Consider the following 25,731-nt stretch of genomic DNA (forward strand, 5'->3'; position numbering starts at 1 on the left):
AGCGCCTGAAAGCGCAGAGCACCCGTCCTCCGTTACAGTCCGCGGGTAGTTCTAGTTAGCTCTTACACGGAGTATTTTGACAAGGGAAAAATTGCGTTTCCCTCTCCTTCTGTGCAGAACTTGGGTTATTCTTCCCCTTTGGAATTCTTCAGACTTGGTCGCTTTATTTCATTCAATAATTGAGTGTATGGGTCAGGCCGTGAGTGGACTGGGGTGGGGGTGGCAGGAGGGGGACGGTCGATTACGCTTCAGGGGCTCCTCGCTGCTTCCTGCCGTGACGCGGGGGAGGAAGCGTTTCCCCCGTGTGTGATTTTTTTATTACTTTGGGGATTTTTTAACGCTTGAGCCGTTCTGCCGCGGGCGGGGGCTGAGCTGGGCCCCGCCCCTTGCCCGCCGAGGCCACGCCCCCAGTGCACAGGCCACGCCCCTGCCCGCACAGGGAGGCGTGGCGCCCTTTCCCGCATGCGCACTGAGGGAGGGGCGGGCCCCGCGCAGCCATCCAATGGGCGCGCCGCATCGCGGCGGCGGCAGCCAATGAGCGGCAGTGGCGGGCCCGGCGGGCGGTGGAAGATGGCGGCGGCGCGGAGCGGGGCTGAGGGGGAGGAGGCGGCGGCAGCAGCAGCGGCGGGGAACGGCGATGGCGACCCGTCCGTACCCGCGACGCCGGGCCGCGCCCAGGTTTTCGCCGCCGTGGTGGACACCTTCCTGGAGAAGCTGGTGACAGCCGGGAGGTGAGGCGGGAGCGGGGTCGGGCTCCGGGAGAGCCGGGGCCTGGGCGGGCCCCGCGGCGGGGAGGCCTAACCCTGCCCCTCCCGCTTTGCAGCTACCAGAGGTTCGCCAGCTGCTACCGCTGCTTCTACAAACTGCAGCCCGAGATGACCAGGAGCATTTACGACCAGTTCGTGTCCCAGCTGCAGACGTCCATCAAGGTGAAGGGGGAGGCGGGGCCGGGCCGCCCCCGGAGGCACTGACCGCCTTGGTGTTAAGGGTGGAAAATGCATTTATTGAATGGCGAAACCAGAAAGTTAAGGCTGCTGCCCAGAGACTTCCCCAGCCAGAGCTGCAGAATTATAGAATCATTTAATTGTAGAATCCCAGGTTGGAAGGGGCCTCAAGGATCCACCTTGTCCAACGTTTCCTAGCAGATGCATGGTCTGGACAAGATGGCCCAGCACCCTGGGCAGCTGAATCTTCAAATTGCCAATGATGGGGAATCCACTGCCTTCCTTAGGTTGGAAAAGACCATTAAGTCCAACCGTAAACCTCACACTGCCAACTCCACTGCTAAACCATGTCCCAAAGCCCCATGTCTGCACATCTTTTAAAGACCTCCAGGGATGGGGACATGATGATTCCCAGTGTGTAGCCCTCATCCAGGGAAAAGCGAGGGCTCACAAGCAGAACGATGCCCACGTCAGTTCAGTTTGGGTCCTGCTGAATCCCTGTGGTGTCCTTCCTTCACAGGAGGAGATCCAGGAAGTAAAGGAGGAAGGGAATCTGGAGGTGCTCTTTAATTCACTGGATAAGATCGTGGAGGAGGCAAAGGACCACAAAGAGCCTGCGTGGTATGGAATAGCCTTGTGGAAGGCGCTTGGGGAGCGGGCGTGTGTGTGGAGGGGTGTTCCTTCAAGGGGAAAAGTCAGTTCCCGTGTGACGTTTGGGTCATGTTGAAGTGTGCTCTCGGCATTGTGATGCAAGGGAGTTTTTTAAACTTCATGTTGAGATGAACAGTAATGTCATTGCGTCTAAAACATCCGAAAATAAGTTGTATTTGTGCTTCTCTACGTCATGTATCTATCTATGCTTCCTCAGTGCAAGGAGGAGGTTAGTGCCGCTGAGACCGGAGGGGAGGTAAACTCAATTCTGAATAATTCGAAAGGCTGGCGGTGTGTTTTAGCCCCAGCTCCTGTTCTAATAGCAGAGCTCACAGCAGCACTTCTCCTTGGGGTGCCTTGCTCAGGGCCTCAGCAGGCACTGGAAGTTGTAAGCGCTGCCTTTTTTTGGCCTAAAGGCAGGCTGGGTCTTTTAATCAAAAGCATCGCCATGATTTCTTGGGTTTGTGTTTGGGGGAGTTAATTACATCCCACCTGCCTCCGGGCCTCAACTGAGGGCAGAGTTTTGGGCAGGATTCCTCTTGTTCCTTCATCTATGGCGTTAGGGAGCTACGCAATGGGGTTTTAGCTGCCCTCAAGCATCCAGAGGTAAATTGCGGGAGTCGGTGAGCTGATCTGTTACGGCAGCAGCTCAGCTCCCAGTTGAGGTGCGTGAGACTAATTGCTGCGCCACGTTGTTGCTCTCTGGTTGCTTCACCTCCGCTTGTTGGCAGGCGTCCCAGCGGGATCCCGGAGGAGGACGTCCGCAGCGCTATGGTGCCGTACCTCCTCAAGCACCGGTCGTACCTGCAGAAAGTCCTAAAGGAGAAGGAGGAAGAGAACAGGAAGGTGGCGGAGTCTGTGCTTGCGGGGAGGGATAGAATTGCGGAGCTGCAGCAGCTGATACAAGCTCGTAAACTTGCCTGGCAGGTAGAAATAAAAAATAAACAACTAAAATCCCCCTTCTTTTTGCAGCATCAGCCTGGAAGAAGCGCTGTTCTGTGGCTTGACTAGCAAATGGCTGCACTATAGTTAAGCCTTCCGCTTATCAAAGGCCTCACCGGGCGCCGAGTGCTGCTGAAATTGGCCTGGGAGGTCTGGGAATTTCCACTGGAGGTCTTGGATGCTTTCCCTGCGTGCGGGTGGGATGTTTCTGTGGGTGAGCATGTGAGATTCGGGGGTTGTATTCCGTACGTGCTGGGGACGGCAGCGTAAGTGACGCTCTGTTTCATATCAGCCTGCTTTGCATCCTGAACGGCGTTATATGTGAAGAAAAGCGCTTTGCTGAGTTCAGTGGTGGTCGTTTTCCTTCCAGGCAATTACTAAAGAGCAACGAGAACTCATCATGACATTCAGGGAGCCCCAGTGAGGACGCGGGGAGGTTCTGCACGTCTCGCGGGGAAATTTATCCTCATCTCAAGTGGGACTCTGTGCGTGGCGTGTTCAAACCACGCAGACTTGCCTTCATCTTGTCAGGCCAGAAGGAACTCGCAGTGGGACTGAAAAGCTGCTGGACTTGCACAATTTGATAAAGTTTGTGAAGAAATAAAAAAAGAACACATCAGGATCTTTGGAAATAAATAGATGACGATTTCCTGTTCCCCACTCAGCTCAACAGGGAGCAGAAACCTACAGATCTGATAGCCAGGGCCTGCCTGTGCACTCCCACGCTTCTTTAGCGCCGTCACGTGCGTGATTCGAGCTCGCCGAAGCCAAATTTGTGGCCTTAAAAGTATTTCAGGTGTGCATTAGAGGAAAAATGGTGCCTTAAGCCCAGAGGCCGGGCTGTGCGCAGGAATGAGGAGCCGGGGAGCTGTTGCACACGGAGCCTGCAGGTGGGTAAATGCCACTACGGCATTTTGTGGAGTGTAAACAGCCACATCGGACTCTTTTTTGCCATGGTTTTGCAGTGCTCGTTTTCACTATCCATGTTTTTAAGCAGTTGTCCGCCCGCAGGCCATCAGAACAGACGTGTCAGCAGCTGCTTTATCGCATCAAGTTCCTCGTTGCCACATATTCCTTCTTTCCAGTTAGTTTCCAACCCTGCTCCCTCCCAGCAGGTCCACGCTGATGCCGCTTCTCCGAGTGTGAAGGCTCCGGGGCTCTGCCGTTTGGCTGTGCGGAGACGAGCAGAGGTTTGAATGGCCCTGTCTCGACTTTGTGGGCTCGTGGCGAAGGGTTTTAATGTTTTCCTGTGAAACATCCGTGTGTTGACTTCTGGAACCAAACCGGGATTGGCTTTACCCAGCTGGAGTTGTTCTTTACCGTCTCATGGGAAGTTTTCCGGCCAGGGAAGCGGGGGCTCACCGGAGTCTGCCTGCCGGGGCGTTAGTGAAGCCCTGCACGTGACCACTATCTTCAAAACGAAGAAAAGATCCTTCCCCTGGGCCAGGCAGATAACGAGGAGAGTCTTTCTGGGCCTGACAAGGAGCGAGGGCGAGTCTGTTTCCAACAGGCACCAGCCCTGCCGAGGGCAGCAGGTTCTCCGGTCACCTGTTGTCGTCCTCCTCGCCTGTTGCGCTCTGCGGCTGCGAGTGCGCACGTCCCCCCCGCCTCTGCGGTGGGGAAATACAAACTCAGAGAACAATGGTGGCGATTTCCACCAAGCGCAGGCCTCTGGTTTTAATTAGAGGCAGCCAGAGCCTGCGATTGACTGACTTAGGCATATTTTCCTTCTGTCGTAAACAAGCCTTCCCTTGCTGCATTATAATCTAAATAAATTGGAGCTGTTGTTCCCCCAGTCTTGGCTCCCGCTGTGTGCGCTTGGCCCGCGTAGTCTATAGTTTATGGGTTTGTTTGACAAAGGCTCTGGCTTCAGCATTTCTCTCCTCCTCCGCCCCAAAGCCTCCGGTTCCGCTTTTCAAGACAGGGCTGGGATTTATAGGATCTGAAAGTCTGGAAAGTGGTCAGGATCCCAAAGAGGAATGTCACCCCAGGTGGCCCTGGGAGCTCCCACTGCTCAGAGCCCTCCTGGAGTTAAACAGGAGCAAACTCTGGAGGTGGGTGAGCATCCGGAGCACTGTTGGGGTCTGGTGGAGAGGGGGAAGTAAAAGGATGGAGGAACAAGAGATTCTCCTTCTCCAGCTGTTCCACTCCCCTTTGCCTCTGCCCGGTGCCTGAACCACACCAGCAGCACGCTTTTTGTTCTTGGAAGGCCCCGTTTTGGGGTTTTGAGAGGTGCTGGACCGCTTCCTGGGGTCTCGTTCCTGGGGCCCTGGCGCTGGCAGGCAGCATCTGCCCGTGGGATGTGGCACGGCAGAGCTGCACGGAGCCCAAGGGCCAGGGCACCTGCTCCCCCTCCTCCCCCCCGGTGAGGGGCTGTGATGGCGATGCCACGGACGGAGCACACGCTGGTCCCTGAAGCAAAAATGGGCCAAGTCCCCGTTGGCCCTGCACGGAGAGGCAAAACCCCCGGGTTTTGGCAGGAAAGAGGTTCTCACAGGCTGAGAGAGCTGGGGGGGGTCAGCCTGGAGAAGAGAAGGCTCCGCGGAGACCTTGGAGCCCCTTCCAGTCCCTCAAGGGGCTCCGGGAAAGCTGGGGAGGGACTCTGGAGCAGGGAGGGGAGCCACGGGACGTTGGGAATGGGTTGAAACCAAAAGAGGGGAGATTGAGATGAGATGTGGGGAAGAAATTCCTTCTTCCGAGGGCGGTGAGCCCCTGGCCCAGGTTGCCCAGAGAAGCTGTGGCTGCCCCATCCCTGGAGGGGTTCAAGGCCAGGTTGGACGGGGCTTGGAGCCACCTGGGCTGGTGGGAGGTGGCCCTGCCCAGGGCAGGGGGTGGGACGGGACGGTCTTCAAGGTCCCTTCCCACCCAAACCATTCTGGGGTTCTGTGATTTTTTTTTTTGTGATTCTGTGAAACTCTCCTAGTGTGGCAGCAACCCCGCTGGGATCCAGGGGGACGGTGCCTGGGGGGGTGCAGCGAGGAGTCCCACCAGTGCCCCGTTTCCCATCCCAGTTCGGGACGGGGTGCTGCCAGGCGGACAGGGCTGGGCTCACCAGCAAATCTCCACTGGCCCGGGGCCGCATTTCCCTCCCTGTGGGCTCTGGCTGGTCACGGGGGAACCGAGTTCACCCCAAACCACAATTGCCGCCTGTGCTGGCGGCTCCCGGCCCCAGCGGATGTGCTGGAAATAGCCCTGACGGGGCCGCTGGGCCCCTCCTTGACTGGTCGCGGTGGTCACGGCGCCCTATAAAGCCGGTCGGGGACCAGGGGCTGCACCGAGCCCAGCGCCCGCGCAGAGAGGCACCATGAAGCCCCTCGTCTTGCTGACCCTCCTGGCCCTCCTCACCCTCGGCCTCTGCCGCAGAGGTACGGGGTGTCCGGGGGGGTGACGGGGGCTGGTGGGGGGCACCGTGCCCCAGGATGGGCTCTGCTGTCGGCTGCAGGGAGCCGAGGGGCTCAGAGGGAGATTTGCCGAGCCGTGGGGTGGAGGGTGCAGGGCCGGAGCAGGGGGATGGGGAACCCTCTGCCAGGCCCAGGGAGGGGGTGGGGGGTCTGGGTGAGGGGTTGGACTGGGGGGGGTGGGATGGGAGCCCCAAAAGGAGGAGCAGGGTGAGGGCACAGCCTGCGCGGGGCCATCCCCAGCCCCCCCGCGTCTGCCCTGACCGCTCCATGCCATCCCTCAGCTGCCGACCGCTCCAGCAGCGCCGACGACTCGCCCAGCTCCGAAGGTGAGTGTCTGCCCTCGGGTTTGTCCCCAGGGAGAGGGGCTGGGACACCCAGCCCCCCCTGACCCACCCACCGCTGTGTCCCCGCAGCCTTCGTCTCCAAACGCGCCAGCGCCGAGGTGGTGCGGAGACACAAGAGGAATTACGTCTATGACAGGTAGCGCTTGACCCCGTTGTGCTGGAGACCCCCCGCGCCCCCCCCCCCCCCCCCCCCCCCCCCCCCCCCGGGTGACACCGCGGGGGCCACATGGTCCCCGGCCAGCACACGCAAAGAAATCCTGGGTTTGGGCCCTCCCCCAGGGCCGGGGACCCTCTGCCATCCCCTGTGTCCTTCACCTGTCCCCAGCAGCGCCTACGGTGTCGTGCGGGACCCGCTGGAGGCCAAGCGCGAGGTTTGCGAGGTCAACCCCGACTGCGACGAGCTGGCCGACCACATCGGCTTCCAGGAGGCGTACCGGCGCTTCTACGGCACCGTGTAGCCCCCGCCGCCCCCCGCCCAGGCCGTGGGTCTGACCTCCGACCACCGCCGCTACCACCGCTTCCACCCCCCTCTCTGTCAACCGTGGAAAGAAATAAATGCAGAAATGGTGTCGCCAGCCCCTTCCTCGCCTGAGGGGGTGGGATGGGGGTGAGATGGCAGCAGAAGGGCCCTGGGTAGAGGTTGACGACCCCCCCCCCCAGCTCCTCCTCCCTCTCCCAGCAGCGGGAGCAGCCTCCGGGGCAGAGTGGGGGCTGTCACCAGCCGGCTCCTGTCAATGGCGAGACCAGCGCTTGCGCCGCCGTTATTCCAGTTTAATTTAGAGCTGCTTGTCCGAAGCGCGGGGTCATTAGGGGGCAGCGGGGTTGCCCCGTGGGGCCCAGAGCCCTTCCCAGCGGCAGGGTTTCCTCGGCAAACCACCGGTTCATTGAGACTGGGGTGGGGCGGGGGGGCAGCGAGGGGAGATTGGGACCCACGTCCCGTGCGTGGTGCTCTGCCTGGCCACGGCCATGGTGTCCTGTCCCATCCCGTCCCTTCCCACACACACACCCCCACACACACACCCCCCCGTCGTGCTGGGGGCTGCCGGGCTCTGTCTCTCCTACCCCCGCTCCCCTCAACCAAACCACTTGCCCCATTGCTGCTGGGTCCCCACGCCGGGCCACAGCTCCCCTGCCCCAAATCCTCCTCCTGCGCAGCCACCGCTCCTGGCGTCCCACAGCACAGGACCCCCTGACCCCATGCTGGGGCCACTGGGGCCAACTCTGTGCCAGGCCCTGACCCCAGCTGCCACCTCTGCCGGTCCCCTGCACCCTCAGCTCCAGCCTGAAGCCCCCCCGCTCTGCTGCCAGCCCCAGTCCCTGCGGCCCTCGGCCATCCCCAGGCACCCACTGCCGACACTGCGCAATGGCTGGGCTGCGGCAGGGCCATGCACGCCGTGTCACAGCCATGCACGCTGCAGCGGGGCCATGCACGCCGTGTTGGAGCTGTGCACGCTGTGTCACAGCCATGCACGCTGCAGCGGGGCCGTGCATGTTGTGTTGGAGCTGTGCACGCTGTGTCATGGCCATGCACGCTGCAGCGGGGCCATGCACGCCGTGTTGGAGCTGTGCACGCTGTGTCACAGCCATGCACGCTGCAGCGGGGCCGTGCATGTTGTGTTGGAGCTGTGCACGCTGTGTCATGGCCATGCACGCTGCAGCGGGGCCGTGCACACCGTGTTGGAGCTGTGCACGCTGTGTCACGGCCATGCACGCTGCAGCGGGGCCGTGCGCGCCATGTCAGAGCCCTGCACATCTCACACACACACACACTCTCTCTCTCTCTCTCTCTCTCTCACCGACACACAGACAGACAGACAGACGGGGTGCCCAGGGTTACTGCACTGAACCTGCTGGGAAACGGGACACTGTGGTGGCCTGGGGATCCCGTGCCCTGGGGGTGAGGCCACTGCACGGGGCTCCTACATGGGTTAGGTGCAAGCTAAGTGCGCTACGGTGCCCTTCCCGCAGTGATGAGTACGATTAGCTGCGTTTAAAAGGTGGGGAAACTGAGGCACGGGGCTGCAGAGGGACCAGGGCAGGAGGGGGACTCACACGCCTCACCTTGTGACACCCCACAGCAGGACCCAGGTGTGAGAGCCCCTCTTCTCCCCACACTTGCGTGGGGGGAGAGCTCTGAGGGTGCGCAGCCCCTGCAGCCCGGCCCCTCGCCCGCAGTGTCACGGGTCCCTCCAGCGCCCGGCCTCGCTGGGGACGCTCGGGGGGCTGCCGGAGCTGCTGGGCGCCCGGGGCAAGGCGGCGGTGAAGGCGCCGATGATGGCAGCGTTGCCCAAAAACGCCAGTCCGGCGGTGCCAAAGGTGCCGGGGAGCCCCGGGACGGGCAGGTGGCCCCGCAGCCAGGCCCGGCGCGAGCGCGCGTCGCAGAGGATGGCCTCCAGCTGGAAGTGGGTGCCCAGCACAGCGCAGATGTGGAAGAGCTGGTGGCTGTGGCCTGCCCGGGGGAGGGAGAAGCCAACGTCACCCCCTGGGTGCTGGGACTCCCTGCGCAGCTCCTGCTGCTTTGCGGGGCTGGGGACCGGAGCTGCGGCACTGGGGGGCACTGGGGGGCACCGGGAGGCACCGGGAGGGGGGGGAATGGCTGCTCACCGATGTAGTCGAAGCGGCCGGGCGCCAGGCGCTCAGGAAGGTGGGAGGCGAAGAGGAAGCCGGTGAGCAGCGCGAAGAGGAGGTGGTAGCAGTACCCGGCCACGGCATCGCTCCAGGGGTGGTTACTCCAGAAGAAGAAGAGGAGCTGTGGGGAGGGGGGGGGGGGATGAAAAAGGGGGAGGGGGACAAACACCTGGGACCCCCGTGGTGGTGGCACCCGGCCCCTGACCCCCCCCCGCTCCCGGCTCACCCGGCAGAAGAGCGGGATGTTGTCGTAGAGGAAGGGGTAGACGAAAGCCGCCGTCCGCAGCACCTTGCTCAGCCGGGGACGCTCCAGCTCCGGGAAGCTGTGAAGGGGGACCGGGGCCGGGGGGGCAACACACGCACAGATCCCTGTCGGCCCCCACAGCCAGGACCCTGCAAGCACCTTGGCTTTGGGCCTGAGCAGGGACATCCCCCCCCAAGCCCCGAGACACCCCCAGAGCTGAGAAGGACAAAATCCTCCAGCCCCAGTTTCCACCCGGCTGCGGCGCTGGAGCTTCGACCCCGAAACGTACCGGGAGTAGCAGGAGAGGCCGGTGCAGACAAAGGAGTTCAAAGCGGCCGCGGGGACAAAGTAACGGTGCCAAACGCCGCTGACCCAGTGGTCCGGCATCGCGTAGGCACCGTAGGCAAAAGCACAGCCTGCGAGAGAAATGCAGCGTGATGGGGCCACTGGCTCCCCGGCCCCGGCCCCGGCCCCAGACCCGGCCCCAGCCCCGTGCCGGACCCTCTCGGCAGCGGCTCACCCAGGCTGTAGAGGCTGAGGGCTCCGTAGTCGCAGAAGTAGCAGATGTGGCGGGCGCGCGCCGACATGGAGCTGAAGGTGTGGGCGCAGCTGGAGGCGAAGGGGTAGAGGCAGACGAGCAGCAGGTAGATGAGCAGCGGCCAGTGGTAGGGGTCCCGCCACAGCTCCAGGGAGGAGGAGAGCACCAGGAAGCGCCACACGAAATACCTGCGGGCACAGGAGACGCTGGGGTGAGCTCCGTCCCTGTCCCTGTCCCCATCTCCAGCCTGTCTTTGTCCCCATCCCCATCTCCATCCTCATCCCCGTGCTTGTCCCCATCTCCACACCTCTGTCCCCATTCCCGTCTCCATCCTTCCACCATTGCCATCCTTCCATCATTGCCATCCCCGTCCCTGTCCCCATTCCCGTCCCTGTCCCCATTCCCGTCTCCATCCTTCCACCATTGCCATCCTTCCGTCATTGCCATCCCCGTCCCTGTCCCCATTCCCGTCTCCACCCTTCCATCATTGCCATCCTTCCATCATTGCCATCCCCGTCCCTGTCCCCATTCCCGTCTCCACCCTTCCATCATTGCCATCCTTCCGTCATTGCCATCCCTGTCCCTGTCCCCATTCCCATCTCCACCCTTCCGTCATTGCCATCCCTGTCCCTGTCCCTGTCCCCATTCCCATCTCCATCCTTCCACCATTGCCACCCTTCCACCATTGCCATCCCCGTCCCTGTCCCCATCCCCATCCCCATCCCTGTCTCTATCCTGTGTCCCCATCACCATTCCAATTCACATCCTGGTCTCTGTCCCTGTCCCCGTCCCCACCAGGCCGGCAGGAAGTGTGTCCAGATGTTGACTGTCTCGTTAGTCATCTGGAAGGAGCTGAGGACGCAGTCAAGGGCTGAGCTCTTGGGGTGCCGGTACCCTGACATGATCCCGTCCTCCCAGAAGGTCTGTGGGGACAGCGGGGCCGGTCAGGGGACGCAGCGGGGGGAGCGGGGCAGCCCCCGAGAGCTGCTCTGGCCTCGCGGTGCGTGGGGAAACTGAGGCAGGATGGGCTGGGAGCATCTCAGCAGCCGGAGCAAGGTTGGCCGGGGACCCCGGGTGATTTTCCACCTTGGAGGAGGGAAGTGGGGGGAGAAACGGGGGGGACGGAGCCCCGCCAGCACCCAGCCACACGTACCCGAGGCACCTGGTGGACCCGGAAGATCTGCGGCAGCTTTATCGTCAGCATGGCGGGGCCGGGGCGCCGGGGGCTGGAGGTGTCAGGGCACCGGGCCACAGCCCATGTCCTGCGGAGACAGGACGGAGCCCAGTGGGCAACTGGGACGGGGCTGCAGGAGCCAGAACAGCCACCCCACCCCCCCCCCCCAGCCCCCCAGTGTTACGCAGGGTCCGGGATGAAGCGGGACACCAAACTCGGCGGGTGGGGAAACTGAGGCACGGCATGGGGAAAGCAGCCCGACAGCACCAGGGGTGGGGGGGGTCCTGAGTGTCCCCACTCACCACCCCCCAGCCCAAAACTCACCCAGTGGTTTATAAGGGGGGGGGGGGGTGGGGGCAGAAAAGAAGAAAAAAAAAAAGAAAACCAACAAAACAACCCGCAAGCGTCCGGAGACCCCTCCCACCACCCTGCGCGGAGCCGGCGAGGAGCACGGGTGGGACGTGGGGGACGCCGTGCTGGCAGCCCCCTCCTCCAGCCGCCCCGGGGGGGTCCCGTCCCCTCCAGGGCCGCTCGCTGCCCCTCTCCCCGGCCCCCTGCAGCGCTGGGAAATGGCCGAGGGTCCCCCCCCGGCCCCGGCAGCTCCTGCTCGTTGGTGAAGGGGCAGCCGCGGCCGCTGCGGGGGCTCAAAGGGAGCTTTGTACCGGCCACGCCGCCTGCTTTGGCTGAAATCCCCCCCCCCCCCAAATCCCCCCAAATGCCAGACCCCTCACTGCGCACGGGGGGGTTTTGCCCCACCGTGTGCTGCCAGAGGGGCACGTGCACCTCCATGGGTGGCGGGGGGACTGGCAAGTGGCTCTGGGCATCGGACTTTAAATGCCAAGGAGCCCCTCAGCTGGGAGAGCCGGACCCAGATCCGCAGCAAACCCCCCCCCTCGGGTGACACGGCGGGGGTCCCACGAAGAGACCTGGGAAGAGGGAGAAGAGGCGGAAAAAGCAAAAACAAGTTTGGGAAAACATCCCCGACTGACCTGCCGGCGTCCCGCTGGCACGAGGAGGGCTGGAGGCGGCTCGGGCTCAGTCCATGGCGGCGAATGCCAGCGGAGGCGTCCACCCGGGGCTGGATGCAGGCGCCGGTCAGGAGGTGGAGGGTTGAGCTGTGAGCGGGATCGGTGCTTTCACAGCCCCCATTTTTGGGGATTTCTTTACCCCTGGAGGGCTCGTGTTCCCGGCTCGGCCGCGGGAGCCGGGCACAGCTCGGTGGGACGAGCAGGTCGCAACCACGGCACTCGGCGGGCAGAGCCGCGCACTGGGCTCTGGTCCTGCCTTTCTCCGGCCGGCGTTGGCAGGAGGCCGGCGGGAGGGTCTGGGGTCTCGGGACCTGCCGGATCTTGGCAGGGATGCAGCCCCCGGAGCTGAAAAGCCCCTCCAAAATAACCTGGATGAAGCACAGCAAAGCCCGGGTTCGGGGCAGGGAGATGGGGGAGAAGCGGGAAGCGGAGGCGCAGAGAGGGAGGGGAAAGGCCGGTGAGCGGGGCTGGAGACAGGGATGCTCCCGGGGTTTTCCAAGGATTCGTCACCCCAATGAGCAGGACCAGGAGTCCCAACTCTCGATCAGTGTTATAACGCTTTTATCCTGCTTCAATTCCAGACCCACAGCCATGGGGCAACCCCGGCAGGAACATGCGGCCGCCGCCGACTGGGAACGGCGGCCCGGAGTTCGGTGACGGGGCAGGTGGTGCATCCACAGCCGCCGGCGAGGCCGTGAACGCCGGGGCAGCGTCTTGGCACAGCCCCCCCGAGCTGGAAGAGGCGTTTCCAGCCCCTTCGGAAGGGACAGAGCCGGCGGTGACGGGTCCCTTTTGTGCCACCGCAGGCAGCGGCGTTGGGACGCAGGGCACGTCTCGCCCCGCGGGAAGAAGTCGCCCCCGGCTTCTTCTCCCACTGCGGCCTGAAAGACGGAGTCGCCTTTTCGCAACACCCCCCCTCCCCCCCAAAAACCTTCCCAGTGCTGGCAGCCGCCAAAGAACTGGAGGAGAGCAAATTCTACCGGCGCCTGGCTCAGCGCTTCCCACCAGCAGGGCAAATAAAGGAGCTTTGGTGTGGGAATACAGGGAATGGAAGAGTTTCCTCCCCCCACCCCCGCCATAAACCACCGCCCTCCAGCTTCCCCAGTCAGAGCGCCCGACTTCGCGGGCTGCCCAGCTCTGCCCCCGACACCCAGCCTCTTAAAGGCGCCTCGAATCGCCATTTAAAAGTCACGCGTATTTAAAAACGTCTACTTTCCAACCCCCCGGATTAAAACCGAGCTGAGAAGCCGCCCCATGAACCACCGCCGTTATTTTTGCTGTTCACGACGGCTGCCGGCGTTAGGATGCCCCCGAGGGCAGTAACGGGGGAGGTTTAGGATGGATATTAGGAAAAAATTCTTCACCAAAAGGGTTGCCAAGCGTTGGACCAGGCTGCCCAGGGCAGCGGTGGAGTCGCCATCCCTGGAGGGGTTTAAAAGCCGGGACCGTGGTGCCGAGGGACGTGGGTCAGCGGGGGTTTGGGCAGGGTTGGGTCGATGGTTGGACTCGCCCATCCCAACGGCCCCTTCCAGCCGTAACTATCCTGTGATTCCAGGCAGAGTCCTGGCAAAAGGACAAACTCACCCTGACCCCCGAAGGGCAGCGGGCAAAGGAACGAAGGAAAACACTCTTCCGGCTACAGGGATAAGGAAGGGACCCACCTACATTTGATCCCAGCAACTCAACAGCAAACCAAGGTTACGCCTTCCTTCAGCCAAGTCAAATAACAAAGGCGTTGGGAACGGCAAAGCTTCTTTTTTTTTTTTTTTCTTTTTTTTCTGAAAAGCAAAACGTTTGGTCAGCAAAGCGCAGGTTCGAGGGCGGATTCACACATCAAAAAACGTACCCGTCCCTGGGGCTGCCCAGGAGACAGATGGGGCCGGGCTGGGAATCACCACAGAACGAGAGCTACAAACATCTTGTATTTTATTAAGCCAGTCAATGTGTTTGGATCCCAGACAAGACACATGCCGTGAGAGCCCCCGCGCTCCCCCTCGTCCCTGCTGGGCTCCACCAGCCATCCCCTCGCTCCCCCAGCAAGAGCGATCCGCGCGCGCGTCCCCGGGCTGGGCGGCTTTTGTGCAAAAGGAGGAGGGAGGGAGGGAGAGGTGACCGTCCCTCGCCCCGGACCAAGCCACGGTCCTCTCCCCGCCAGCAGACGGAGATGGGACCCGCGATACGGGGACCCTGGGCCAACCCTCCGGCCTTTCCCCATTCTCGCAGCCACCCTGTCGTCCCCACCCCGTGTTCTGCCCCAGCCAGACCGGCTAGCTCTGCTAGACATCAAGAAGGGGGGGGGGGGGGGAAGAAACAAACAGAAAAAAACAACAAAAAAATCAAATCTAAGTTGCAAAGCGCAAATCCAAGGCATTGCAGGCGGCATCCAGCCCGGCAAGGATGGGAGCAGAAGGAAGCGCCTGCTTGGCACAGCCTGTGAAACCGCTGAGCAGAAGCCCAAGGAGCACCAGGGACCGCGTCCACCCCGGCACGGGATGGGGACAGCCCCTGTGCCACCCCCTCCCGGGAAACCCAGCGAGCCTCAACCACCACAAACCCGCGCTCTCCCAGCCTGGGGTCACCCCACAGGGCTCAACATGGTGGTAACGAAGAGGGAAAAAAAAAAAAAAAAAATCAAAACCAAGAAACACACAAAAACACGTCAAAAACACTGCTTTCGGCCCACAAGATTGTTTTTCTTTTCGCTCTCCTTCCCCAGCACTGTGGGCGATAACGGGACGAGCTCGGAGCGGGTGGCAGCAAGCTTTGAGCTGGGACAGCAATAGCACCGTCTGGGCGAGCGGCGGAGCAGAGCTGGCCGTCACCCGGCTCGCGCCTGGCGGGAGCGTGGCAGGGCGGTTTGGGGCTCGCTCTCGGGCTGGGATGGAAACGCCTTGGGGAGCTCGCGGGACACCCCAGCCCCGCGCGGAGCAGAAAGCCAGGAGACGCAGAGCCTCCCCCCCGACCTTCACCTTTTCTTTAGCCCTGGAGAACCGCTCAGCATCGGCCGCCAGCACAACCTGCCAGGGAGCCCGGGCTCCTGCTTTTGGCGTCTGGGTTGGGATTTGGAAGGGACGCACCAAATCGCGTCTGGGGCAAACGGCCTGGGGCGTAACAGGTGGGTATCAATTTATAGCCAGGGAGGAGACTCCCACTCACGGCAAGTGCTGGGAATGGGGCTAAGAAGTGTCTTCTTTCACCCCAACCTTAAAGACGTCAAGTTGCTCCTCCATTAGAAGGCAACACTTGCCGGAGGACGCAGCTTGCCATCGTCCCTGAGGCCGCTTTGCAGCTACGCTGTTCCGGAGCTTTGAAGTCTCCCGCTCTTTCAGCTCGGCCTATCTCTGACCGGGGACGTGCATCCAAAACAGAAACCAAATTGTCAGGTCCTCAACCCTAGTGGCAGGTTCTGGAGAGAAGCAGGGTGGCACGGGGAGCTTCTTTCAGGTGCCTTTTTTTTTTTTGTAAAAGGTCACTGTCCCTCCCCCCTCAGCCCAGAGGTACGATGTCCCGAATGATGCCACTGGGCAGTTAAGCGTCCCTGGTGAAGGGCCAGGGCCTTCTCCTCCTCTCCAGGTGTGCAAAGCTCCAGGGCAACACTAAAACAACGCCTCGGGAGAGCAGGGCAGTTACTGAGGGACGAGGACAGTAAGGCAACAGCTTTGCTGCCTTTTAGGAAGAAGCCCTCCGAGGGCGCCGTGTGGCCCCTGGGTGGGCTCACCGCAGCTCAGCAACATCTCCTTACGGAAATGTCAAGTTCATTTACTTTTGTTCTTAAACTGCCTTCTGCATCCAGCCCAAACAAGCCCTGGGGCTGACTCGGGACGCGGAGAGACCACGTTAGCCCAGGTTCTGCCCCCGACTGTGAGCCCTTGCTGCCAGTGACAGCACCCGCTGCCCTGAGCCCACGGCACTGGGCTCCCGGCTCTCACCCCGCACCACGGAGCTACGGGAACCGAGAGCGCCGTGATGGGAGCGCCGGGCGGTGCCTTTGGGTTGCTGCTTTATTTGCATCGCTCTTTCCTCCCCCTCAAGATCCAGCTGTGGCCAAGGGAACACCTGGCCCGGAGCGAAGTTGAGGGACGCCTCCAGCTCCTCGCTGGTTTGATGGCAGCCAAGCGCCGCTCTCCACTCTATAAACCCCGCGCGCAGGCTCTGCGCCATGCAGCCACAAGGGAATGACAATAAACCTCTCAGGACTGCAAAGGCAGCCCGGCTGCAGCTCGAGCAGCCCTCCAGAAGACGGTTGCAGACTGCAGACCCTGCCGACGTGCTTTGCAGGGAGGAGGCAGATGGTTTTTCTTAAGCAGCAGGGGGGGGGGAAAGCACAGTCCACCAGCCACCCGTCCCCCTGCGCCAGGCTTCCAGCGAACGGGGAGCGTATTTCACCGTAGCTCAGCAGCACTCCCCGAGCCAAGGGAGGGGCAGGCGGGGAGGTGACTCTGCCATCCACATCGCTCTGCCTCATACACTGAAGGACATGTCCCACAAGGTGACTCTCTCTTCTTTTTCCACCCCATCAAACAAAAATAATGAGCTAGACAAACAAATGGCTTCAAAGAAAAACCCCGGTAGCGCTAGAGGAAAGAGTGACTGACGAGCTTCACAGCCCATCTTAGATCTCTAAGAACACCCAAGATGAGCCAGAGTCTTTGACCTGCTGTTCTGCTTGTGTTGTTTCCTTGGCTTAGCCTAGAAAAGCACCGCGAGTTTCAGGAGAAGCTGCAAAAGGAAGGACCTGTAGGGAAAGCCTGCCCCTCCACCCCCTCCCACCTGCCCTTCAGCCCCCACGGAATGGAGCTGGAACTTCCCGCTCGGCATTTCTCTCTGCTGTGCTACGAGGCCGCATGCTGCAAAGGAAGTGAAACTGGAATACCGATGAATCCTCTGGGACTTGTGCTGGTTGGGTTTTGTTTTGTTTTTTTTTTTGTTTTTTTTTTTTTTTTTTTTTTTTTTTTTTTAAGTTTTTACCTGAAAACAAATCCTGCCACTCCAGTACAACGCATCATGCTAGGAAGTCCGCACAGATTGGAGTATGTTGCTTGTCTTTCCATATCATGCCCCTTTTGTAGCAGCTTCTGGCTGGCCCATGTGAAAAAAAAAAACAAAAAAACACACAAATGTAGAAGACTAGTGGTTTTTACTTGCATAGCTGCTGTTAGTTCATGTGGATGGAGACATCTGTTTCTTGAGTACATTGACGCAGATGAACTACAAAGAGGCCGTTCAGCCTATTTCCCTCCGCTCTGCTGTCCCGGGAGCAACCCGTTTCTTCATTTCCAAGCATCAGCATGTGACAGGAGGACGTCAGACACGGGTTGCTTGAGATGCCGTCAGGATGGAGGTCTGAAAGGTCCCTCGCAGGTCACACGGCGAATTAGCTCTTCCAGCATCCGTCCAGGTAACATCATCCCTTCTTTTTGGGATGCTAAAAGCGCTGAACGGTTTGTGAGCTCAGTCCTGGGCGGCGGCGGTCACCGCGCTGCCTCTGCCTGCCCTGGAGGGACGTGAGGACGGGGGATACAAACACTCAAGTTCTGCCACCCTCTCTAGCACGGCATAGCAGCAGTGGTGCGTCCGAACAACCAGCAGAAGAGATAATGGCTTTGAGATCCTCCTTCCTCCTCCACACCTCATTGCAAGATTTAGAGAGCAAAACGAATAAAGGGAAAAAAGAAAATAAAAAGGAAAAAAAAAGAAAAAAAAAAAAAAAAGAAGAGGCATTGGGTCCTTCGGAGATGTCTGCTCCGTCACAGCACTCAAGCCAAGTGGTTGAGCCTTATCGGTGTTTAAATCCCACACAGTTCTTCTCTCTCTTCCAGCATCTCTGCCGGGCTCCACTCCTTTTCTCCAAGGTCTAACGCTGGAAGCAAGGAAGCGGGAGGGACGGGGGAAGGAGGAGCAGAGCCCTTTTCACCTCCCTCGAGCAGCCCGGCCAGTCGCGTTGCTCATGAAGTGTGCAGCTTGTAAGCAGAGCAAGGGTGTGCGCTTCAGACTGCTCTCTCCTTGCAGGCCGCCATCCCTTTGCACTAAGCCTGCTCCGTGGGGGACAGGGAAAGGAAATAAATATGCTTGCTCAAAGAAAAAAAAAAAAAAATTATATTAAGAGCTTTCCCCCCCTTTTAAATAGCATAATTGTTTCCTTTTCTCTCTGACATTGGAAGAGTATCCAGAACCCCAGAGGAACTCCACTTTTTCTTTTTTTTTTAATATTATTTATATATATAAAAACTAAGAATTAAAAGGAAAAAAAACCAACCTTGAAAAATAATTAATTCAAAGGAGGAGGGAGGGGAAAAAAAAAAAGAAAAAAAAGAATATCTGCTTTCCTGTCACCAGATTGCCAAACAAGGGCTAAACACTCTTTGGATCTTCTTTCCCAAGCTTAGGAGGGCTCCATTTCTGCTGCGCTGGTTTGGTTTCACTAAAGTCAAGTCCACGCTTTAGAAGCCGCCTGCCCATTTCAGATGGCGGAGCAAGCTCTGGGCGGGGGGGAGTGAGGGGGAACGAATGACTGCCCGTCTCTCGCCCATCTCTGCCGACTGGGAGAAGGGCAGAGCTCTGCCTCGGCCATGCCGAGGTGCCTCTCTCTTCTCAGAGCAGTTGGCGCCGTCGGAGATGTACAGCCGTCTGGTCGGGATACAGGTGGAGGGTGTCTGTGTGCGTGCCCAAATTGGAAAATTTTTTTTTTTGTGTTTTTTTTTTTTGTTGTTTTGTTTTGGTTTTTTTTTTTGGTAGGTATTTTTGTTATTGTTGCTGCTGCTGCTTCTTCGTGTCTAAGTGTCGCCTGGATTTTTGTTTCCTTCGTTCAGACGCTGCACGTTCCGAGAGGGGGAGAGAAAGGTACACCAACCCGATGCCTTTCTGATCATCAGCCCATCTCTTTCCACTGCTTGTAGAACTCCAGAACATTTTTTATTTCTACACTGGCATTGGCGGCTGCCTGGATGGCAGACTGCAAACAAACAGAGACAAAACAGGGTATTTTTTTCTTGTCCTGTCAAGAGGACTGCCCTTTACAACTTGGAGATTCTCAGGCAGTTTGTCATGGCTAAAAGACCCAATTCTCCTTCATGCCAAAGCTGCTCTGGCAGGAGAGACCTGCACAGACGTGCAAATTACTTCTCCCACTTCCCCCAGGACACTTTGCACCACAAAAGCATGACAAATCAAGGGGCCTTTCAAGGAAATAGGAACCACTTCTTCTAAACTAAATTTGGGAAATCCAGGACAGTTATTACCCAAGGCAGAAAACATTAAAAAAAAAAAAAAAAAGAAAGAAAGAATTCTCTTGCCAATCAACCCGATTTTGATCTTGCTAGGAAGCAGAAAGAGCTGCTGACCTGCATGGGCGCCGAGAACGTGCTTGGGTCCTCCAGCTGAAAGCCCGTGATGATGGTGACCATTCCTGTGGTGTCGTCTTCTCCGCTTCCCTGGGACACTGTCAGTTGTTTGCAGCTGTCCAGTATTTTATAGAGATTCCTGCCACACCGATGCAAGAAAAGAGAAACAGAAGGGAAAAGTCAGAGGGAAAACCACTTGTTTGTGCAAACAGTTTCATATATGCTCAGGAGGACACGCGGAAGGCAGGACTGTTTCTCTGTTGCCTCTTGAGGGCTTTTCTGAGACCCTTCTTTGCACCAAGTGTTCGGTGCTATGCGAGATGAATGCTCTAACACACTCTCTAGGGAATTTTAAAATTACACACACAGAACACCAAATCAAGCAAGCTGCATGACGGGTCCCCGTGCTAACACCCCTCCCCAAAGCCACCTGCCTGCTGGGAGTCAGGCTCAGACATCTCCAGATGCTGTCATCTTACCAGGCATCTAAATCTTGTCTCTTCAATTTATGCCTCTCAAAGCTCTTCCCAACATCTTTCTGGCAACGGATGTACCTAAGGAAAGATGAGAGTCACTGAGCTCACACGGAGACCATCCCACAGGCTGAAGTCAATGCTCTACAGCAGGTCTGCCAGGTGCTGCAGGACCCTTTTGCAACGCTGCCTTTTATCAATCAAAGTAACACCCAAAGGCCTGCCAAAGGCATCCCCCGTGAAATCCCTCGGATCGCCTCCCATCTCCCCACCATCACTGGGCGCAGCTCACAATATCACACGTGTTTCAACGCCCACCAGCCCCGACACAGGCCCTGAAGATGCAGTTTGCCTTCACAGAAGCAGAGCTCCTTGCCCTCCTACGGCTAACCCAGGCAACAACGCAGTACAGCTCTTCCAGCACCCCCAGCGCATCAGCACAAGGTACTGCTCAGTTTCATACACCGATAGAGACACAACTCCCTCCACTTCTCAAAAGCACCGACATTTCACGGCCGAGCAGCAGCTACAAGCGCATGTGGAGAACCAGCTGCCAAATCTGTTACTTCGGCACCTTCCCTCTTGCCAAGCGCATTCCCAAGGCCTGGCTTCCCCTTGGCCCACTCCTTACTCTGCTCCAAGGGATGCACAGCCCACTCCCTCCAGCGACATCATCTTCCACCCCAAAATAACAGCCATTCCAAAAGCAAGGATAAATCACACCACCCTCACCTGTTTCCCTTTTTAAATTCTGCCTCCAGATAGCGGATGCTGTCCCGAGCACCTGCGTTCTCCTTTTTCAGGAAGTCTAAGCCATCAATCACTAACAGGAAAAAAAAAAAAAAAGGAAAAAAAAAGAGAGAAGGAAAAACATCTGGGTTACAGCTATACTTCTGCAAACTAATCCAGATGTGCCAAGAATTCCTCATCGAACTGAACCGTCTGTGATGCACGGCAGCAGTGGCTGCCACAGGAGGCAGCGGGTGAACAGGGCTGTTTGTCGATACACTACGTTAGATTCCAAAGCACGGGCCGCACAAAACAGACCCCAAAAGTGCCACGTGGAAATGGTTTTTCAGCTGCTTCAGCCAAAGTAAAGGACAACAGCAGCAGGAGAGAAAGCCACCACCTTGGCCCACAGGGCTTGCCCTCTAGCGAGGGGATGAGGGGAAGGCAGGCTCAGTGATTTGAGGTGGAGTCTCCATACCTGTTCGAGGGATGATGATTATGAACCTCCCGCTGGTGGCTAGCTGCTTGACGACAGCCAGGTGCTGGCAGAGGGCCTGGGTGTCCGGGACAAGATAAGGAGACATGGCTGACTGTGCTTTGGGCTGCTGGAGACTTCCCTCCAGCTGAGAAACCTCCAGCTGAAAAAACACACAAGCGGAGACACTTGTTTCACATTTATGCTGAAAGAAACCATCAAAAAAGGCAGGACTCACCCTGCAAAGCTCCATCGAGCCCTGGCAACCTCCCAGCACATGGAGCAGAGGGCTGGATGCAACTAGGAAGTCAGAAGGAGGTGACTGTCCCACTCTACACTGCACTGGTGCGGCCCTGCCTCGGGTACTGTGGGCTGGTTTGGGCACCTCAATACAAGACGACCCCCAAACTATTAAGAGGGTGTCCAGAGGAGGGTGACCAAGATGGTGAAAGGTCTCAAGGGGAAGATTTATGAGGAGCAGCTGAGGTCACTTGGCTTGTTCAGCTTGGAGAAGAGAAGACTGAGGGGTGCCCTCATGGCAGCCTGCACCTTCCTCAAGGCAGGCAGCAGCGGGGAGGCGCTGATCTCTCTCTGGTGAGCAGCGACAGGGCACGAGGACATGGAATGAAGTTGCATCAGGGGAAGTTCAGATTGGCCATTAGGAAAAAGTTCTTCACTGACAAGGCGGTCGGTGACTGGAACAGGCTCCCCAGGGAAGCGGTCACGGCACCAAGCCTGGCAGAGTTCAAGGAGTGTCTGGACAACACTCGTAGGCACAGGGTTCAGTTTTGGGTAGCCCCGTGACGAGCAGGGAGATGGACTCCGTGATCCTTATGGATCCCTTCCAACTCGAGATGTTCTGTCTTTGCAGAACAGACACTGCCTCTGTGCAGAATGAGAGCAGAGAGCTGCCCCTTCCCTTCCCAGTTTCAGATATTTCTGCCACCACCCTGCCAGTTTTCAGGCTGGAACCAGCATCTCCTACCTGCAGTCGAAGCTGAGCCATATCTCTCATCAGCCTGTTCCGACGCGCTTCCTCTGCAGCCTAGTTACAGAAACAAACTTCCATATCAGTTAGCAGGAAACACAGAAGCTGACATTACCCCATGCTTCCAGAAACAGGGTGAAAAGAGGGCACATGAGTAGCTTTAAGGAGCAAAACTTTTGTCTTGCAACAAAGAACTGTGATTATAGTTACAATCTAACGGTAATCTACAGGAAATTATGCCAAGTACAGAGAATTAGCCCGCCTCTGCCAACTCACCATGTGAAACTGGGCTTGCGCCTGGTGCAGCAAGTTGTCTTGCTCCGACTGTGCTATGCTGATGAAGATCCCAAGCTCCGAGTTGAACTGCAGGATGCTGCCTTGCAAGTGGGTAATGAAGTGGCCGAAGCTCCGAATGCAGCAAATCCGAACAATAGACTGCAAAGAAGCAGACAGGCAATCACCAGCCACGTCTCCCCACGGGGGCTGTAGCCAGCTCTGACCCTGCAGCTCGCGCTTTCGGAAAAAGCTATTAAAAAAAAATCCAAAGGAAACATTTCTGATGGAAACGTGCTTCTGAAGACAGAAACCACAGGAGAGGGCTGCAGGAAAGCCTACAGTTGGCCAGAAACCGGAGAAGTGCTTGCAGTCTGGGCTTCCCCGAGTCCAGAAAACATCAGCAAGTTCTCCCCCACAAATCTCTGCTCAAGCCCTCAGTGCTGGGAAAAGCAATCAAATAATACAACAACCTAGATCTGATTTTGGGGCAGGCATTACTCTTGGCTGGGCTACTGAGCAAAGGCAGCAAAAGGTGAGCTGACGGGGGATTGCTGCACTTTGCTCCGGCTGCCCCGGCAGCACGAGATGCCATGCAAGACCTCAGCTGGCTGGACTGCGATTTCGCAAACACGTGTCCCACGTCACGCAGCAGAGCGGTGCCCTCAAATCAAGGCAGAAGATGTTAATGTATCATTCCCCACTCCAAAGGGAGCAGACTGGTCTAGCAAGGCAAGACCGGAGAAGAACAGTTGCATTTTTCTGCACACCTCCACTACCCAGAAACGATCACCTTGGCCCTTTGTGCTGGGGAAAAGAGACAGAAGCGCTCTGCGAGAGCACAGAGTGCCACACCAAGTGAGATTTCACTGACTTTTGCACTTACTAGAGAAGGATCGCAGGAAGTATCCTGCGGCTCCAACCAAATTCCCTTAATTCCCCCAATCCCTGCAGCTCCTCCCCAAATTCCCTCTTCTGCCCAGACAGGGAGGTCAGGAGACTTCATCCAGCACAGCTGTCAACGTGTGACTCTGCTTCCTTTCACAACGACTCTGACAGGGAAAGGAAGGCAAGGCAATTTTTTGAGCACTGATTTTTGGATAGACAGGTGATTGCAGCAACCACCAGTAACTCAGACTCAGAAGTCTGAATCAGTTTGAGGTCTTTTTTGGCAAGAAAGAACTAGCTCTTCATACGCGCAGCGAAAAGGCTGCACCTCCACAAAGTAAAACGCAGCTCGTGCCGAGATTCAGGGTTTACCCTGACTCACCTCCTCAACTGCTGAGAAAATGGGCCGGTCTTGCTCAAAGTTAAACCTCTTGTGTGCATTTTTCAGAGGGGGAAGATTTCGCAGGGCCACGTCTTCTGGGAGCAGCAAGTTGGCTTTCAGGTCTGGGAGCTCAGCACCACTCAGAATGTCCTTGACTTCATTACACAGGGCCAGCCCTGGAGAGGATGGAGGGGAAGCACAGCAATATATGGCGGCTTAAAAAAAAAAACAACTGATGTGGGGACAAAGAGGAAAACTGCTTTAAGGCACAAAATCTGTAATGATCAAGGGCAGAGGTTTTAAATTACACGTGTACTGTGAGCATGTGTTGAAGGAGGAACAAAAAGGCCACCCACAACATAAAGAGTAACCATCCCAAACAACCTGCTGAGACACACCACTTCAGAAAAACTGTAGTTTGGAGGGTTAGCTTTCCCATTCCTTCCAACAGACAAGCAATTCGGTTTAAACTATGCTTCTCAAGAACCACGGGGATCTTTAGGCTGAGCTACACGGCACATCATGAGCATCTGGAGCTTCAAAACTAGTTTCCACGATTGCCACGTGTCGTGGTTTGGGCTGGACTGGCCACTGAGATGAACGACAGATGCTCTCCCCGTCCTCAGAATCGTACTCTTACTTACGGTCTTGACAGTTAATTCCAACCACATTGGCCACGCAAGGATGTCACGCAAGTGTTTTGGTATATTGTCAACCATATATAATGGATTAATAGAGCTAAAGTCTACGGCACAGTATTTAACCGGAATAGCGTTTAAACATGAAAACAACACATGCATGATGTCGCTTCCCGTTGTGCCTATAAGCAAACTGCCGCCGGCAAATCTCTCACCCCGGGATCTACCACACACCATGGAAATCCCTGATGACTAGGCTTGCTGAAACATTACATTGCCACTTCCTTCTCCAGTACCTGATTCCTGCAGGTCTGCAGCAGAAGGCAGAAGGTTCAGGAGCACAGACAGCCTGTTCCACAGGCTCTGAGAGCTCTGCAGGAACAGAACACAAAACGCCACAGAAAACGTCAAGACAGATGTATGCAATAACCAGGCCGCTTGGGCTTTCCAGCATCTTTCACAGACCTCAGAATGCTTTATGAAGAGTAAACTTCACTACAGGTCAAGACTACCTTAATTCAGCTGGCGGGGTATTTAACATCACCTTCTGTCCAGGACTGGGACAGTGGCTTCGATATGCCCCGAGCATCCCAGCCCGGAGGAACAGAATGGACGCAGTCTTGGACTGAACTCAAAGCAGAGCTCCCACCTGAGCACACATGATGATGAGGTCCGTGTTTGTCCTCAGCCAGTCCAGAAACACCTTGACAGTGAGAAGCAGCCCTTCATTGGTCACGATCTCTAGCTTCTCCTGAAGGGATCGCTCATTCCTGCAGGATTTGTTACTTGAAATGCTTTCCTCAGAGTCAGACACGTCATCTGGAAGATGAAGGGAAAAGCAGGATGGCAGGCATTACACCCCTTGAGAAGCCAAGCCCTGCTGGTACGAGAACAGCGCTGGGTTGGCAAGAGTTGAATTGAACTTCTTGGTGCCTCCACACACCCTCACAAAACCAGTTCTCTGTCCCCTGGGCTGCTGATAAGAGCGTATCACTGTTTCGTTTTCTTCACTGGGAGAACATTGCTAAAATTTTCCTTGTGAAAGTCTGACAAACACCTTAACCCCTGCAGCAGCCCCTGAGACGCTCACTAACAGAGCAGGGAGAAGCAGCACGTGCCGGCACTCATTTCCTGCAGAGAACAGAGCCAGCGATCGCTCTTTAGGTCAACACGCACCAAACTTCGGGCTATGCAAGAGAAGAAAACAGCAGGGCTATTGTACAAGCCAGGGCCCAGGTGATTTTAAATATTGAATACGCTTTGCAATCTTGTAATTCTACAGACCTGAGGATCTCAAAGCCTGAGGATTTCAAAGCCAATGAAACTGCCCACGAGCTACACGAGTGACCCGAGGTCAAGGTAGCAGCAAGCTGGGAATCAACGATGCATTTTGCTACAGTCCCTTATTTTAATTGCACAGTCATTTCTGCCTATTAGCGGAGCAATTATCATTCAATAAGCCCTCAGAATCAAAAGGGAGGAAGTAATTTATTCAGAAACCATCCCCGATAGAGTGTTAAGACCGTTAAATAGCTCAAGTTTTGAAACAGCACAGCTGAGGCAAGGAGAGCTCAAAGCTAAAAAGCACATGGGTTAATTCATTCAACCTGGCTCATTCAACCTCATTTTCTACAGCTATAAAGGTATCATG

At 57.4% G+C, this 25,731-nt stretch overlaps 4 protein-coding genes across 9 annotated transcripts in view; 2 read left to right on the plus strand and 2 right to left on the minus strand.

The window, feature by feature from the left end:
- The first annotated feature begins 248 nt into the window (after window positions 1–248).
- PMF1 (polyamine modulated factor 1) lies at window positions 249–4,348 on the plus strand. Of its 2 annotated transcripts, XR_012584529.1 has the most exons (6): window positions 249–731; window positions 824–929; window positions 1,465–1,565; window positions 2,327–2,522; window positions 2,908–3,427; window positions 3,653–4,331. XR_012584529.1 is itself a non-coding variant. In XM_074566306.1 (5 exons), the coding sequence occupies exons 1-5, from the start codon at window positions 463–465 to the stop codon at window positions 2,959–2,961; spliced, it is 726 nt and encodes a 241-aa protein (XP_074422407.1). In that variant the 5' UTR covers window positions 249–462; the 3' UTR covers window positions 2,962–4,348. The 2 variants fall into 2 exon arrangements, 1 of the variants encoding a protein (XP_074422407.1); XM_074566306.1 differs by having other exon boundaries at window positions 2,908–4,348.
- A 1,454-nt stretch (window positions 4,349–5,802) lies between these two features.
- Window positions 5,803–6,744, plus strand: BGLAP (bone gamma-carboxyglutamate protein). Its single transcript, XM_074566312.1, has 4 exons — window positions 5,803–5,902; window positions 6,220–6,264; window positions 6,352–6,418; window positions 6,608–6,744. Exons 1-4 carry the CDS (start codon window positions 5,842–5,844, stop codon window positions 6,738–6,740), a joined length of 306 nt encoding a protein of 101 aa, XP_074422413.1. The 5' UTR covers window positions 5,803–5,841; the 3' UTR covers window positions 6,741–6,744.
- Window positions 6,745–7,034: 290 nt separating this feature from the next.
- PAQR6 (progestin and adipoQ receptor family member 6) lies at window positions 7,035–12,629 on the minus strand. 2 transcript variants are annotated; one of them, XM_074566280.1, is made up of 8 exons: window positions 11,856–12,629; window positions 10,846–10,954; window positions 10,443–10,615; window positions 9,675–9,880; window positions 9,444–9,570; window positions 9,137–9,233; window positions 8,887–9,031; window positions 7,035–8,731 (listed from the first exon to the last, which is right to left on the minus strand). In XM_074566280.1, exons 2-8 carry the CDS (start codon window positions 10,894–10,896, stop codon window positions 8,460–8,462), a joined length of 1,071 nt encoding a protein of 356 aa, XP_074422381.1. In that variant the 5' UTR covers window positions 10,897–10,954; window positions 11,856–12,629; the 3' UTR covers window positions 7,035–8,459. The 2 variants fall into 2 exon arrangements, with proteins under 2 accessions (XP_074422381.1, XP_074422382.1); XM_074566281.1 differs by having other exon boundaries at window positions 10,488–10,615; window positions 11,856–12,626.
- A 4,170-nt stretch (window positions 12,630–16,799) lies between these two features.
- Window positions 16,800–25,731, minus strand: part of SMG5 (SMG5 nonsense mediated mRNA decay factor) — a 29,539-nt gene continuing 20,607 nt past the window's right edge. For 2 of the 4 annotated variants that reach the window (XM_074566239.1, XM_074566240.1), the window contains exons 13-22: window positions 24,730–24,899; window positions 24,377–24,452; window positions 23,443–23,618; window positions 22,176–22,334; window positions 21,897–21,956; window positions 20,915–21,074; window positions 20,440–20,530; window positions 19,714–19,788; window positions 19,235–19,373; window positions 16,800–18,846 (exon numbers count right to left, since the gene is read on the minus strand). In XM_074566239.1, coding sequence (XP_074422340.1) covers window positions 18,763–18,846; window positions 19,235–19,373; window positions 19,714–19,788; window positions 20,440–20,530; window positions 20,915–21,074; window positions 21,897–21,956; window positions 22,176–22,334; window positions 23,443–23,618; window positions 24,377–24,452; window positions 24,730–24,899 — 1,190 coding nt within the window. In that variant the 3' untranslated portion in view covers window positions 16,800–18,762. Of the gene's footprint in view, window positions 18,847–19,234; window positions 19,374–19,668; window positions 19,789–20,439; window positions 20,531–20,914; window positions 21,075–21,896; window positions 21,957–22,175; window positions 22,335–23,442; window positions 23,619–24,376; window positions 24,453–24,729; window positions 24,900–25,731 lie in introns of all 4 variants that reach the window. The other 2 variants (XR_012584524.1, XR_012584525.1) reach the window with 2 other exon arrangements.

The sequence above is a fragment of the Larus michahellis genome, chromosome 24, assembly GCF_964199755.1.
Source record: "Larus michahellis chromosome 24, bLarMic1.1, whole genome shotgun sequence".
Taxonomy (NCBI): domain Eukaryota; kingdom Metazoa; phylum Chordata; class Aves; order Charadriiformes; family Laridae; genus Larus; species Larus michahellis.